We start from the raw sequence: 15,067 nt of genomic DNA, 5'->3' as shown, positions 1-15,067 counted from the left end.
GATGATATTTCAGAAATTTTGTGTCACTGCCTTGGAGCTCAGAATCCCCTAAGGCAAGATAGAAGGTTTAACAACTGTGGTTATAGCCTGACACTTGAATACTAAAGATAATATAATGAAGTGGAAACCTTCCATGCAAGTTATGAGTTATAAGAAAAGTTTCTTCTGGTGAAGAAATTTCAACTGTATACATAAGAACTGATTATGAATCAACACTCTCGGTATGAAATAGTGTAACTGTTGGGGGATAGGAAAGGATCAGGCCATAGGATTTTGTGTAAGAACATAAAGATTACCATATGCAAAACTCTAGGGGAGATATATTACATTTATTTTCTAGTGAGAAAAAATGAGTCAAAATGGGGGAGGGGGTATAGTTCAACCTACCATGAATAAGAATATTTACCATTTGACCTTTCCAGTTGAATCTCTTCTCCATAAGCAAAGAATAAACAAGCAACACACTCGTGGGAAGCAGGTTTTAAGGTGGTGTGTGTATCTGTGTGTGTGTGTGTGTGTGTTACCCTTCCAAAGCAACCTCAAAATTTATTTATGACGCAAATCATATATCAACCAAACATGTAGATGAAAAATGTCACTCTTTATAACACTGGACATTTCACACTGTGGCATCTAAGTGTTTGATTGCACTTTTTACTTTTCATGTTGAATTTTGGTAGTTTGTCTTTTTTCATGTGTGTGTTTTGGCGCTGGGTAGAGTTATAACCACTGAAGAAATGTTGACCTTTCCACATAGTTCAGAAACATTTTTCTTTTTTTTTTTTACCTCATAGAAAAATGATTCTTTGGAAACATTTTCATTTTCTTGAGTTTAAATTTAATGTTAGTGCTTCTGGGTTTGGAGAATTACTGGGGAAAGCATAATTACTGTAATAAAGATAAAATAATTTCGAACTGAAACTTAGTTGTTGAAGTAAAGTTTGGAAAGCTGTGAAATTCTCTCTACCTTATCCCAAAGTACCCAAAAATTTGTTTGAAATTGTTTTCCTATCTTTTCACCTCAAAATTCCATAGAATAGACTAGTTTTAGCTTTATTCTAAAGATCAGTTCAGTGTTAGTGCACATTTCTTGTCACAACATCTTCCACATCCTACTGTTTGATTGCACATTTAGCACATTGAACCAAAACAGAATACTTGCAATTCATGGTGCATATCTCAGATTACATTCTTAACATGAATTAATTAAAACCAACAAGTAGTTTGTGAACCGAAAGTAGTTAAAACAAGAGTTGCTAGTGATTTTCTTCCATTCACATCTTGCTTTATTGAAATGAGAGTTAAGGTCATTTTTCCCCCTCAGTCAACACTTTTTCAGTACTCAGCATAGAGATAAATTGCCTCACAACAGGTTCCTAATAAAATCACTGGGAGGAGAAATAGCATTTGTATTCTTCCCCTGGGAGATATGGGGATGGCAAAAGGAAAAACCCACTTATCTTTAATATAGGGATATTTATTCATAACTACCTGCCAACCTTTCTCCCCTATTGCGCCATCTAGTGGATGACAACTGCAAATGTACTGATAGCCAAATTTTCCTGCTCCTCATCTTTCAGCCTCACCCTGTGCATTTTTTGACATGTTTTCCTCTCTCCTTAGGCTGACCATTTTACCAGGAGAGGCAAACTGCTTCCACATCAAGAGTCCTTGGAGATTGAATTGGCTGAGGAAAAGCCAGTTAAACGCTCCATCATCACTGTGGAGGAGTTGACTGAGATAGAACGCTTGGAAGACTTAGATACCTGTATGGTAAGATAGCCTCCTTTTAGCAATAATTATGCTGCATTCCTACCTCACCTATTTGGCTCTTTTTACTGGCTTGGAATTTCATCTTTGCAAAAGCAGAAAAAAAATCTATGGAGAAAGTCTATCTTGTTTCCATAATATATCTATTCCTAAAGGAAAGAGTGAAATAAATGGATATGAGAATATTTATCAAGTATGACAAGTCTTTCTTAGATTTTGCATTCTTTCCTCTGAAGCCTGTTTCTCTTCTTCAAAATGTTTGCAATTCATATGGTTCATTCACTCTCTGGCATGGTCCATGTAGTTCAAGTATTATTGCACAGTTGTCTAAGCATTTTTTGTTTTTGTTTTTTTAAAGTAGATTGTTAATACCATGGTAGTTATCTGATTTTCCCAGAAGAAGGTCCTGACATTTTTCATGCTGTCTTAAAGTTAGTAGTTACATGTCTAGCTATGTAACTAGAATTTAGTGTGTATGTATATGTATGTATGTGTCTAGATATGTATATGTTTGTATATGTATGTGTATATGTATATCTATATAGGCATATATATACACACAGAGAGATATATATGCACACACATGGTGGGGGGGGTGTATGCACAAATATGTGGTTTGATTTTTTTTTTTACTCCAAGACAGACAATTTCCTCAAGGTATTGAGTTCATTATCAATATATTTGTTACACTACAATTATTATCAATGAAAATAGTTGTAATAATATTTTTTTCCTTTTTAATCCACAGGTTTGAATATGATTACTTTTTTAAAGACAAAACTATCTAGCTCCTAAGTTAAAAGAGTAGGTGGTAGAAGAATGATATTGCCACATCTCTCCTATATAGATGTATACATTTGTCCTTATTAAAGTTAAAACTGCTTTGTGCTAGAAACTGTGCTAGAAACTTCAACTTGGCTTATTCTTTTTATTTTTTTAACTTTTTAAAAATTTTATCTCATGTGGTCAATATCATTTATTTAGCCATGGGGATTAATGAAGTTAATGTTTTCTAGTATATTAGCAATATAATCCTGACCTTCAATGGAGATTATAGTATAAAGAGAAAAAAGACAGATAATTCTCTGTATGCAGATAAGTATTGACAAATGTGCAAAGAATTAAGCAGAAGAGCAGGTTATATTAAGGGAATTGATTAAATTCTTATAAATAGGTTATTGGAGTGCTCTAGCTAAAGCTAGATGTGTGTGTTTACACGTGAATACAAGGATTTTGACTTTTGTGTTTGCCTTTAGGACATAACCTATCTTACCAATTCAATTACCTTAGTCTCTCAGGACCTGAAACATATAACAGTAGGTGGCAACCATTCTACACCCTCATCTTCCCCCAAAAAACTGGCAATGAAGAAGAGAGGATTTAAATAGAAACCAAAATGAGCCATATAACACTGTATGTTCTCTGCTCTAATTGTACTTAAACTTCTAAGTCGGGGAAGAATCAGGAGAAAGCTGTAAACTGGCCAATATTTTGTTGAATCGAATAGTTGTGGGTTTTTGTTGTTGTTTGTTTTAAGCCTAAGTGGAAGACTACTTTGATGAGGAAACCACTCTAACTACAGGTTTGTTTAAAACAGGTTCTGTTTAGTTTGGCTTTAAAATGTTGAAGAAAAAAAAGATCTGTCCCTTTTTAGAAAATGGAGGGGATTACAAAATGCAGATGTAAGATACATCAAGACTAAGGGGAATCTTAGCCAAAAATGCAGCTACTTCTCTTTTGTGTTAGAGTAGATTGCTATGAGTCAGAATAACTGTGTGTTGCTTGATTGAATGATAGAAAGTAATGGGGATGGGAAAGGGGACTACCCACCCCCCAACTCGAGAAACTTTCTTAAAACTATTAAGTTGTAGAAAAGTTGCTGATTTGCACTGGTTTAGGAAATTTTCTCACCAAGAATTCTGCACACTTAAAATATGAGAGAAGAAGAAAAGGAAAATTTGGAGAGAGGGAAGGAGACAAAGCACATGAGAGAAATAGCATAAGAATATGGAAAGTATAAAAATATTTGTGATTAAGTGGAGTTTATCATGATTAAGTTAAAAAATATACTCAGGAAACATTTTTCTTTTTTCTTTTAGCTCTTACTCTAATTTAAAATGTTAAGTGTACAACTAGAAAGTAGAAATTGAGGATTTTCATGTCAGTGGTACCCTCCCCCATAATTAATTCTTTCTTCTATGGAAAGTAAAGTCTCAGATTTATTCTACCCCCAAGATAGCCCGTGGGCCAAGTTTCATCACTGATTAGTAAAGCAACATCCTCCCTCCCCCTCAGTTGAATTCCCACTAATAACCACATAGAGACAGAAGAGCAAGGCTTCAGAATGATCACCCACTCACCTAAGGAATCAGACACAAGGTGATGGGTCCTGGGCCAATAACCTAAGTTTCTAAGTTCTGGTCAAAGAACCCACTCGAGGGAAGATGCACATTAAATACAAATGGTTTTTGTTTTGTTTTGTTTTTTAGTTTGAGGCCAGGCATACTCTCTAGTCCTATGAAAATGCATTCTTCCACAGATATCTTTCAGGATACAAGTATACCTGCCCTGTCACTAAGCTAGTGCACAAAAAAGCGACTCATCAGTTCTTATAATACTTCCTACTATGTAGGTGAACTATAGTCAGCACTTTTTTTTTTGCCTTTTGGAGCATTTGGGGTTAATTAACTTGCCCAAGGTTACACAGCTAGTTTTTTTGTGTGGGTATTAAGTGTCTGAGGCTGGAACCGAGCTCGGGTCTGACTCTGGGGCCTGCGCTTTACTGTGCCACCTAGCTGCCCCCAGCACTTCTGTCCTGTCCTTAGGTAAAGTACCTGTTGTCCATACAACTTTGTGTTATCTTAGAGTTTAGCATAGATAAGCTATTACTTTATGGAGGAGGTGTTTCCTCATTAGATTGTAAGCTCCTTGTAGGTAAGGACTTTCTTTTAATTTGTTTATTCCAAACTTAAACACCAAATAAAATATTCATTTCCATATACAAAGTTGAATAGGAAAAAAAAAGGATTTTACTTGAAACTATGAATCTCTATTGTGTACTGTTTGCTTTTCTTTTTTAAGTCAAAGTGTCGATGTAGAATTCAAAGACTCCTCAGAGGATCTGTGTGTAGATTTTAGAGGCTCACTGGACTTGGATGCAAAAAAAAAAGATCACATCTTTATTTTTATGAACTTCCACCTGAAATTTAGCATTTCCTTCTATTATAAACTAAAAAACAAAAAAAACTTGTTTTTTTCTGAGAAGATACATAGGCTTCATGACACTGCCAAAGAAATCCATGACGCAAAAAAAGACCAAAAATCTCTACTTTGAGTATATAATAAATTACCTTACACTCTAGCTTACATTTACATAGTATTTTAAAGGTTACATTGTGCTTTATAATTGGCCCATAGGAACATAGATTTCGAGCTAAAAGTGACCTTAAAGGTCCCTCAATCCAATCTCTTAATTTTACAGATTAAGAAACATCCTAATAAGGGGAAAAAAGACAATTTTTAAAAAGAAAATTTTAGAAAACCATATATAGAGAATCTTAGGAATGCTGCTGTGACCACTCAATTTAGCACTCCCTTCAGCAAACATTTATTAAACACTGATCATGTTCAGGAACTCATTGTGGGTAGGGATGTTGAAGATGAGTGGGGACAGTCTACTTTCAACTAGCTTACAAATTACTATTTAACAAAGTTCCACTAGAATTTGGAGAACTGTCTAAGGGTTCTTTCTAATGCCTACTGTCATGGGACTGGATGGGCACCATTCTCAACATGCTCAACAGGTAGGCAGGGTACTTCTTTTTATTATTATTAGTTTGTTTACTTTTAGTTTACAAGATTCAATTGTAATTGAATTCCTAGAGTTTCAAATTCTGTCCCACACAGATCACCTCCCCCCATGGCAACATACAATCAAGTATAGGATCTGCAAATACTTTCACATTAGACATTAGTCAGGTTATAAAGAAGGATTGTATCAGATGGAATGAGAAATGGTAAAGAGGAACTAAAACCAATCAAGAAAAAGATAAAGATCAGGTAGTTTGCTTCAATCTGGATTCAAACTCAGTTCTTTCTAGTTCTTTCTCTGGATGTAGACATCTCTCTTAATTATGAGTCTTTGGGGATTGACTTATATCACTGCATTGCTGAGAAGAGTCCAGTCTATCAAAGTTGGTCATCACACATATGTTGTGTCTGTAATTGTGTACAAATTTCTCCTGGCTCTACTCTTCTCACTCATATCAGTTCGTATAAGCCTCTCCAGGTAAATATGAAGTCCATCTGTTCCTCGTTTCTTATAGCACAATAGTATTCCATTACATGCATATACCACAACTTGTTCAGCCATTCCCCAATTGATGGGCACCCCCTTAATATCCAATTCTTTGCTACCACAAAAAGAGCTGCTATAAATATTTTTGTACATATGGGTCTTCCTCCCACTTCTATGATCTCTTTGGGATATAGCCCTAGAAGTGGTATTGCTAGGTCAAAGGGTATGAAATTATTTATAGCCCTTTGGGCATAATTCCAGATTGCTCTCCAGAAAGGTTGGATCAATTCACAACTCCCAAAGCAATGCATTAGTGTTCCAATTTGCCCACATCCTCTCCAGCATTTGTCATTTTCCTGTTTTGTCATCTTAGCCAATCTGACTGGCGAGATGTAATACCTCAAAGTTGTTTTGATTTTCATTTCTCTAATCACTAGTGATTTAGAGCGTTTCTTCATATGTTTATAGATATCTTTAATTTCTTTCTCTAAAAACTGCCTGTTCATATCCTTTGACCATTTATCAATTGGGGAATGACTTGTATTCTTATAGATTTGACTCAGTTCTCTGTATATTTTAGAAATGAGTCCTTTATCAGAGACATAGGTTTCTTTCCCAATTTCCCACCTCCATCTTAATCTTGGTTACATTGGTTTTGTTTGTACAAAAGCTTTTCAATGTAATATAATCAAAATTATCCATTTTGCATTTTATAATGCTCTCTAATTCTTGTTTGGTCATAAAGTCTTTCCCTCTTCACAAATCTGACAGGTAAACCATTCCTTGCTTTCTGAGATTGCTTACAGTATCAGCCTTTATACCTAGATCATTCACCCATTTAGACTTGATTTTGGTATATGGTCTTAGGTAATGGTCTATGCCCAGTTTCTGCCATACTATATTCCAGTTTTCCCAGCAGTTTTTGTCAAATAGTGAGTTCTTATCCCCAAAACTGGGGTCTTTGGGTTTATCAAACAATAGATTACTATAGTCGTTGACTTCTGAATCTCGTGTGCCTAATGTATTCCATTGATCCACTCCTCTATTCGTCAGCCAGTACCAAGTAGTTTTGATGACTGCTGCTTTATAATACAGATTGAAATCTGGTATAGCTAGTCCACCTTCCCTAGCATTTCTTTTCATTAATTCCCTTGATATTCTGGACCATTTATTCTTCCAAATGAATTTTGTTGCCATTTTTTCTAGCTCTATAAAGCAGATTTTTTGGTAAATTGATTGGCATGGCACTAAATATATAATTTAATTTAGGTAAAATTGTCATTTTTATTATTAGCTCAACCCAGCCATGGAGCAATTGATGTTTTTCCGGTTAGTTAGATCTGACTTTATTTGTGTGAAAAGTGTTCTGTAGTTGTGATCATATAGGTCCTGGGCTTGTTTTGGCGGGTATATTGCCAAATATTTTATAATCTCTACAGTAACTTTAAATGGGATTTCTCTTTCTATCTCTTGCTGTTGAATTTCATTAGACATATACAGGAATGCCGAGGATTTATGTGGGTTTATTTTATATCCTGCAACTTTGCCAAATTTATTTATTGTCTCAAGTAGTTTTTTTACTTGATTCTCCTCTAAGTACATCATCATATCATCTGCGAAGAGTGATAGCTTGGTCTCTTCCTTGCCTAATTTGATACTTCTGACGGCTTTTCCTTCTCTAAATGCTACTGCCAACCTTCCTAGCACCGGCCTGAATAAGAGGGGCCATAGCGGACAGTGGACACCAGGCAGAATTGCTACTGACAACCTTCCTAGCACCGGCCTGAATAAGAGGGGTCATAGCGGACAGTGGACACCAGGCAGGGTACTTCTTGTGATTCTCCCGGTTTGCATTTGTTTGTCAACACTATTTCAACATTTAGCAGACAGTTTGTGACCATATGGGCACATATGGCAGCTGACTGGCTGGGCCTTATCACCTCCTCCACTTGGCCTTAGTTTTTTTAGTATTTGTAACCTTGATGACAGATGTTGGTAATTAACAAATAGCAAAGGGGAGTAGAAAGTATTTTAATATCTCAGCTACCCTCAGTTATTCTCGCTCACAATAAGCCTTTAATACTAGCTCCTTCACTCTAAATTATCTGCAGTTTATCCCATCTATATCTTGTTTGTGGTGCAGTGGATAAAATACTTGGTTTAGAGTTGGGAAGACTCATTTTTGTGAGTTCAAATCCAGCCTCAGACACTTAGTAGTTGTGTGACCCTGGGCAAGTCACTTTATACCCTGTTTGCCTCAGTTTCTTCACATGTAAAATGAGCTGTAGAAGGAAATGGCAAACAACTTCAGTATCTTTGACAAGAAAATTCCAAATAGAGTCATGGAGAGTCTGACCCAACTGAAACAACTCAACAACAACATATCTTGTTATATTTAGCTATTTGTATGTGATCCCTCCTGTTAGACTGTGAGCTACTTGAGAGCAGGGATTGGATTTTTGTTTTGTTTTGTTTTTGATTTCCCAGCTTCTAACAGTGCCTGGCATAGAGTAGATGTTTAATAAATGCTTCTTGACTTGTTTTACTACTTAACTACTTAAATGAAGCTGCCCTGAAAAGGCATCACTATCCACCCGGTATCCATTCCCGCCACCCCCTCAAAGACAGGCATAATACTTAGAGGAGAATTAGATTCCCTTTACATCCATACCTGAACTCTGTAACAAAAATGTCTGTGTTACCTTGAAAGGAAGAGGCCATTAGAAAGAGCTTTCTCAAGCTTCATTCCACTCACATAAGAGAATCAAACGATTCTTTCTTTGTTGTTGCTTTTGTTGACATCCTTTATCAAATAGGTATGTTATCATTAGAAATCTTTGATAGTAGTACAAATAAATCAAAGCCATCTATTCCCAAAAGAAGGAAATATAATTTTTAAAAACTGAGGCTCTGCCATTCACCCAGAACCAGTGATTGTACTCCCATAGTAAAAGACCCTGAGGGGGCCCTGCAGCTGCAGTACACCTAGCCAACAAAGCATTATTACTGTTGTAAAACAAGAGCAATATTCTGATTTAATCAGAAGGGGTTCTTTGAATGCAGTTTGAAAATATTCAGGCACTATACAAATCGTAAGTTTTTATTATTATTAGTTATAGCTGAACCTGCCTGCTATATATAGGTACCATCCATGTGCATAGTATAACAATACACTCTTCTCTTGTCTTCTGCCTTCCCCTGAGCTGCTTAATTGTTCATAGGGCTCGAATGAGGTGGGAGTCAACAAACCTATTCCTTCTGTTGAAATAGAGGACAACTAGAACCTCTCATCTGCCCAGTCTCTACACACTACGATTACCAAGTATTGTTATCCTGCCAATTTATGTAAAACTTTGCTATCCACATCACTTTTGTTCTGTCATCATTTAGGTCCTTTCAATATACTCTGCAGTTTAACTTTTGTGTGTCTGTGTTGTTTCCTCAAAATAAAGTATGAGTTCTTTGCAAATCAAGACTATATACCTTTTCCTGTTTGTATCCCTAATTCTTAATATCTTTTCCCTTCTTGTTTGCTTCAGAAGCACAAAAAAGTATATGCATATTGCATGGTTGAACAAAGCAGTCTTCTGTCTCTGTCAAAAGTGCTCAAGATTAAAGAACAGGGATTTTGTAGCCTTTTAGTTTCTATAGCTCTAGGCATATAGTAGACATTCAACAGATACTTATTAGAATGAATTTGGTATGTTTATAATATAAGAATTATAACACACAGGTCATCGAGAAGTATTTTTGTTGTTACAATATTTCTTTTCAGGTTCTTGGAAACATTTTTTCCTAGTGAAAAAATTAATTTCCTAATGAATCCATCTATTTCCCCAAAATATTAATTAACAATGAATGAAAGAATGAAAAAGCATTTATTAAGCACTTACTATGTGGAAAGCACAGTGATAAGCTCTAGGCATACAAATAGAGAAGCAGACCAGTCCTTGTTCTCAAGGAATTCACACTCTCAAGGTGGCAGCAACTCATAGATGGCATTTCAGCTGTAGTCTTAGAGAAAGGTCCCATGGTCCCAAAGGTACAGTAACAAAGTAGATGCTAATGCATATTTAATGTGCTTTCTATTAATAGACTCACACCAGTTTCTGATACTAATTATTCACCACCAAAGACTTTGGTTGCAATAATTATTAAGCAGTTACTATGTGCCTAGCACAGTGCTAAGGGCTGAGGATACAAAGACAGAAGTTCTTGCTTTCAAGGACCTTTCATTCTAATTGGAGAGACAATATGTACATATATAAACATGTACACAATATAGCAAAGGGAAGGGAGTATAAAGGCAATTGGGGGGACTTAGGAAAGGCTTACAACGTGGCCCTTGAGCTGAGGCTTTAGAACTTAAACCGAATAAAGGTTCTAGGTAGCTCTTCCCTGAAACATTGCAGCTTTCTCTCTACTCACATTGTTTTTCCCATAACTCCTCAGATCAAGAAGCCAATTCTGTTTCCAAGCATATATTTCCTTTCATAGAAAATGTATATAGCTGAACCTATTACATGGCTTAGCAAGAGAGGTCAACTGTACGGGGAAATTTCCATGACAGCTTTTAGATTGTCCTCTTGGCAACAGAGCTAAAAATCTGTATGATTAACTAATCTGCCAAAAACAAAGTTCACTGAAATACTCTTTAACTTGTTGCTTGACTACATGAACCCTGAAGAATGTTGAGAGAGATTGATTAGTCAAATAGGGGGTTTGTTAGGTAGCAAATTATTGAGAATGTTGGGAGTGATTGATTGGTCAAATAGGACGTATGTTAGCTAGGGCATTATTGACCTGAGAGCCTCTCATCTGCTTTGACTTTATGGTAAATTGATATTCCCCTAATTAAGAGCTCTATGTAGTTGTTTCCAGTCAAATAAATTAATTGTACAAAAAATGATTTGGAAATCATAATACTGACTCCCATATGTGTGTGGTTTTTATGTTTACAAACAACTTCTTCACAACAAATCTATGAGATAAGCAGGTGTCATCATTCCTGTTTTTCAGATGGGAAAGTGAAGCTCATAGTTAAGTAACTTATCTATTAGCATAGAACTAGTAAGTGAGGGGATTAAAATCCAGGTCTCCTGACTTCAAGTCAAGTCCTTTTTCTTTCTATTGTGCCAGCTGCCTTCCCTTGACCAAGAAGCATAAAAACTTGTGACAGGCAAATAAAAAGAGTACTCAGAATTTAATATCATCTTGGCCAACCCTGTAGTTTACAGCTGAAGAAACTAAGGTCCAAAGTAGATATATGGCTCATCTATGGCCTTACAACTGGCCGGTGACAAACTTGGATTGAAAATTTCAGTACCCTTTCTACTGTATATACTTTCCTGATTCCCTTGACCGAGGAGAATAAAAATGGACAATGATATATTGGTTTGATTTATTTTAATCCTGCCCTTGAAAAATCTTTTTTTCAAAAATAGAGAGTGGGCTGGTAGAGTTTGGTTGTGTTTATTATTACAATCTTGAAATATCCTTATGTATCTTCAAATAGGACCTGTGTGAAATTTTCAGTTTACCATTAGACAACATAAAAGTTGACCTGAGCAGCATTGGGTGTGATTATAGACAAAAAGTTATCTCAAGATAAAAATCATGCCAACCCAAGTAGATTTTATGGAGCCTGTTTCAGGGATTTAGGAAGTATAGGATACCTCAAATGACAATTCACTTGTCAAATGACAATCTGACAAGTAAGGAAATAATAGTATGTCACTGGTAGGAAGAAAGATGGTCTGGTCTAGGATATAAGGTAAAGAAAAGTATATTGACTGATACACATCACTGAAAGGTGCAAATATTTATAGCATGTGTGTATACATATTTGAGAAAGAAAGAGAAATAAGATATACAAAAGGCTTGTATTTGAGTAAGGATAACATACTTATAATATTCTTTAAAATTATTCATCAGTATATCTCAAGAAATTTAATATCTTTAAGATGTATTTTAACTTATGCTACTATAGTGCCAATGCAATATTTACAGCACCCACAATCACAATAAACCTGTGACTATAATTCCCGCATGGTGCTTGATCACAAAATAAAACAAACTCTCCATATAGAGGACAGAACTGAAGCATGTATTTAGATATCCCAAAACCAGTAAGCCAATTCCATCATAGTAGGAAAGAAATTAACAAGCCATAACAACACAGAGAGCCATGCCATCCTTCAGCCTTCCCACAAACCAATATAAGATCAAGATTTACTCACAGACCTCTCTATCTCCTTGACTAAGCATCCTCTCTTTCCATCCCTCTCTCTAGCTCTGACTCCCAGCGTCCTGTGGGCTCTGCTTCACCCTTCAGCAAACTCACACCACAGGCTCCATGTGATTACATTCAGCCTATTAGGGGGCAGAGTTTACTTTCAAAGCAGAGAAGCTTTTCAAATTCTCCTCTAGGGAGAACTAAGGGACAGGGAAGATCTTCAAATTCCCATTCTCATTACAACTGCAAATGAAATCGAGCACTTTTTGCTTGCATAAAACATTCAGTGAATCTGCATGTCATTTGCTTAGTAATGAAGGCATGTTTTTTTTTACATACTATTCCTGTATTTCTTGTCTTTTCAGAATATCTTCCTTAAAAATTATAAAGAAAAGTATACCTATATAAGATCATTATTTTCTTTTTTTAAAAGATGTTTTGTTGATAATTTTAACAATTGTTATTTCCCAATATCGTTCCCTCCCTCCCAAAGAAACCTCTGAACAGAAATGCAGTCAAGCTATAAAAACTGACATATTTATTAGTCCTATCTAGCAGCATATACCTTATTCTCCAACTCTAGTACAGCATATAGAGCATGCCATGCTAATGAGAGGAAAGAAACATACTTTATGAATCCTCTTGAGTCAAGATTGGTCAGTGATCAACAAATCTGAATTCTTATGCCCTTTAGTATTGTTTTCCTGTTTATTGCGATCATTGTATATTATTGTGCTCTAATTTGTGTTTATTTAGCTCTGTATCAGCTCAGTTATCTTCCCAAGTTTCGTTCTATATTATTATTTTAAGCAACGTTATTTTGTATTCATATACCACCTTTTGTTGAATCATTCCCTTATCATAAGATCATCATTTTACATATGACATGCTATGATTCTAGTTGTTATAAAGTAAAAAAATCAATATTTTAAACTACCATGTTTCCCCCATAATAAGACACTGTCTTATTTTTTTTTTTTGGACAGAAAAACACCAGAGGGCTTGTTTTCAGGGGAGGGTTTATTTTAATGAACATTGACAGCAATTTTAATAAACAGGTAAATGTGAACAAAAAAATGTACCTTTATTCAATAAGCAAATCACTGGGGAAGAACAGGATGACGCGCTCACTGCTGCAGCTCTGATTGGATGCAGCTCGGAGCACGGCATGCGTTTCACGGGGTGGGGGGGACGGTGCATACAGAGGGTACCGTAATGTAGCGTGTAGCGCAGGGGATCACCTTCACTACAGTAGCAATCTCAATAGGGCGTATTTTCGGGGGAGGGCTTATTTTAGAGGAATCTTACACAGTAAGGGGAGGGCTTATTTTCAGGATAGGTCTTATTATTGGGGAAACACAGTACATTGGTCAAATCTTGAATCTTTCTGATCCATAGAATCTTAAGGATCACAAGAGCATCATTCCAAAACAAACTCTTGGGGCAGCTAAATAGAACACTGGCTCTGCAGTCAGGAGGACCTGAGTTCAAATGCAGTCTCAGACAGTTAACACTTACTAGCTGTGTGACCTTGGGCAAGTCACTTAATCACAATTGCCCTACATTCCCCCCTCCAAAAAAAAAAAACAAAATAAAAAGAAAGGGAAGGGGAAATACATGAATAGTTTCTACTATGTGCCATATACTGTTTAAGTGCTTTATAAATATTATTTCATTTTATCATCACAGTAGTCCTGTGAGGTAGATGCTATTATTACCTCCATTTTACAGTTGAGAAAACTGAGGCTAAGTGACTTGTCCACAATCATTTATATACATATATGTGTGTATGTATGTTTGGGGCCACACACGTTTACATAATATATACACGTGTGTGCATAATGTGTTTCTATATGCAAATATACTTGTGTGTATTATATGTGTATGCTTGTGTATGTCTGTGTGTGTGTGTGGAGACAACACACACACACACACAAAGACAGGATAAATGGGCAATAATTAAGAGGAATTGGGAAAGTCTTCCTATAGAAAGTAGGATTGTATTTGGAACTTGAAGGAAGCTGAGGGTACCAATGAGGAGAGCTTTCTAGGAATGGGGGACAGCCAGAGAAAATGCCTAGAGCTGGGGGGGGGGGGCGATTTGATCGCAGAACAGCTTGGAGGCCACTGACACTAGATTGTAAGTATATGGTGGGGAGAGATATAAAATGTAAGAAGACTGGGAAGGTGGAGAAAGGGCTAGTTTATGAAGGACTTTTATGGCTAAGCAGAAGAGTTTGCATTTGATCCTGCAGGTGAGAGGGAGCCACTGGAGTTTATTGAGTGGGGAAGTGACATGGTCAGATCATCACTTTAGAAGAATCCTTTTGAATGGAGAATGGGCTAAAGTGAGGAGAGATGTGTGGCAGTCTGAGCCCCAGCAGGTCACATGTGAGAGGATGAGGGACTATACTAAGGTGGTTGTGGTATCAGAGAAGGGGCCTTGCATAGTTGAGAAATGTTGCAAAGGTATAATCAATAAACCTTGGCAACAGATTATATATGGGGGTATGAGAGATAATAAGGAATCAAGGATGACACCTAGAGTTCAAGCCTGAAGCCCTGGCAAACTAGTGGTGCCCCCAACTTTAATAGGAAAGTTTAGAAGAGAAGACAGTTTAGGGGGAAAGGTAATGAGGTCAGTTTTGGACGTGTCAAATTTAAGATGTCTTCATGATGATACAAAGAAATGATTTTCAAAACTGAAAAACATCATATAAGTGTTAGTTGATTTTTAGTCTTAGGCAGTTAGGTGGTATAGGGGA

General features: G+C 36.3%; 1 protein-coding gene across 3 annotated transcripts in view; it reads left to right on the top strand.

Annotated features, from left to right (window-relative positions):
• The window catches only part of CARMIL1 (capping protein regulator and myosin 1 linker 1), a 404,323-nt gene that overhangs the window by 337,364 nt on the left and 51,892 nt on the right, over positions 1-15,067 (top strand). For all 3 annotated transcript variants that reach the window (XM_069095035.1, XM_069095037.1, XM_069095036.1), the window contains exon 29: positions 1,624-1,773. In XM_069095035.1, the coding sequence (XP_068951136.1) occupies positions 1,624-1,773 (150 nt within the window). The remainder of the gene's footprint in view (positions 1-1,623; positions 1,774-15,067) is intronic.

The sequence above is a fragment of the Petaurus breviceps genome, unplaced genomic scaffold (assembly GCF_028583685.1).
Source record: "Petaurus breviceps papuanus isolate PSGF00001 unplaced genomic scaffold, PetGlider_PUasm1.0 224, whole genome shotgun sequence".
Taxonomy (NCBI): Eukaryota; Metazoa; Chordata; class Mammalia; order Diprotodontia; family Petauridae; genus Petaurus; species Petaurus breviceps.
The sequence above is the reverse complement of the archived record's forward strand: the minus strand, read 5'-3'. Positions and strand labels throughout refer to the sequence as shown.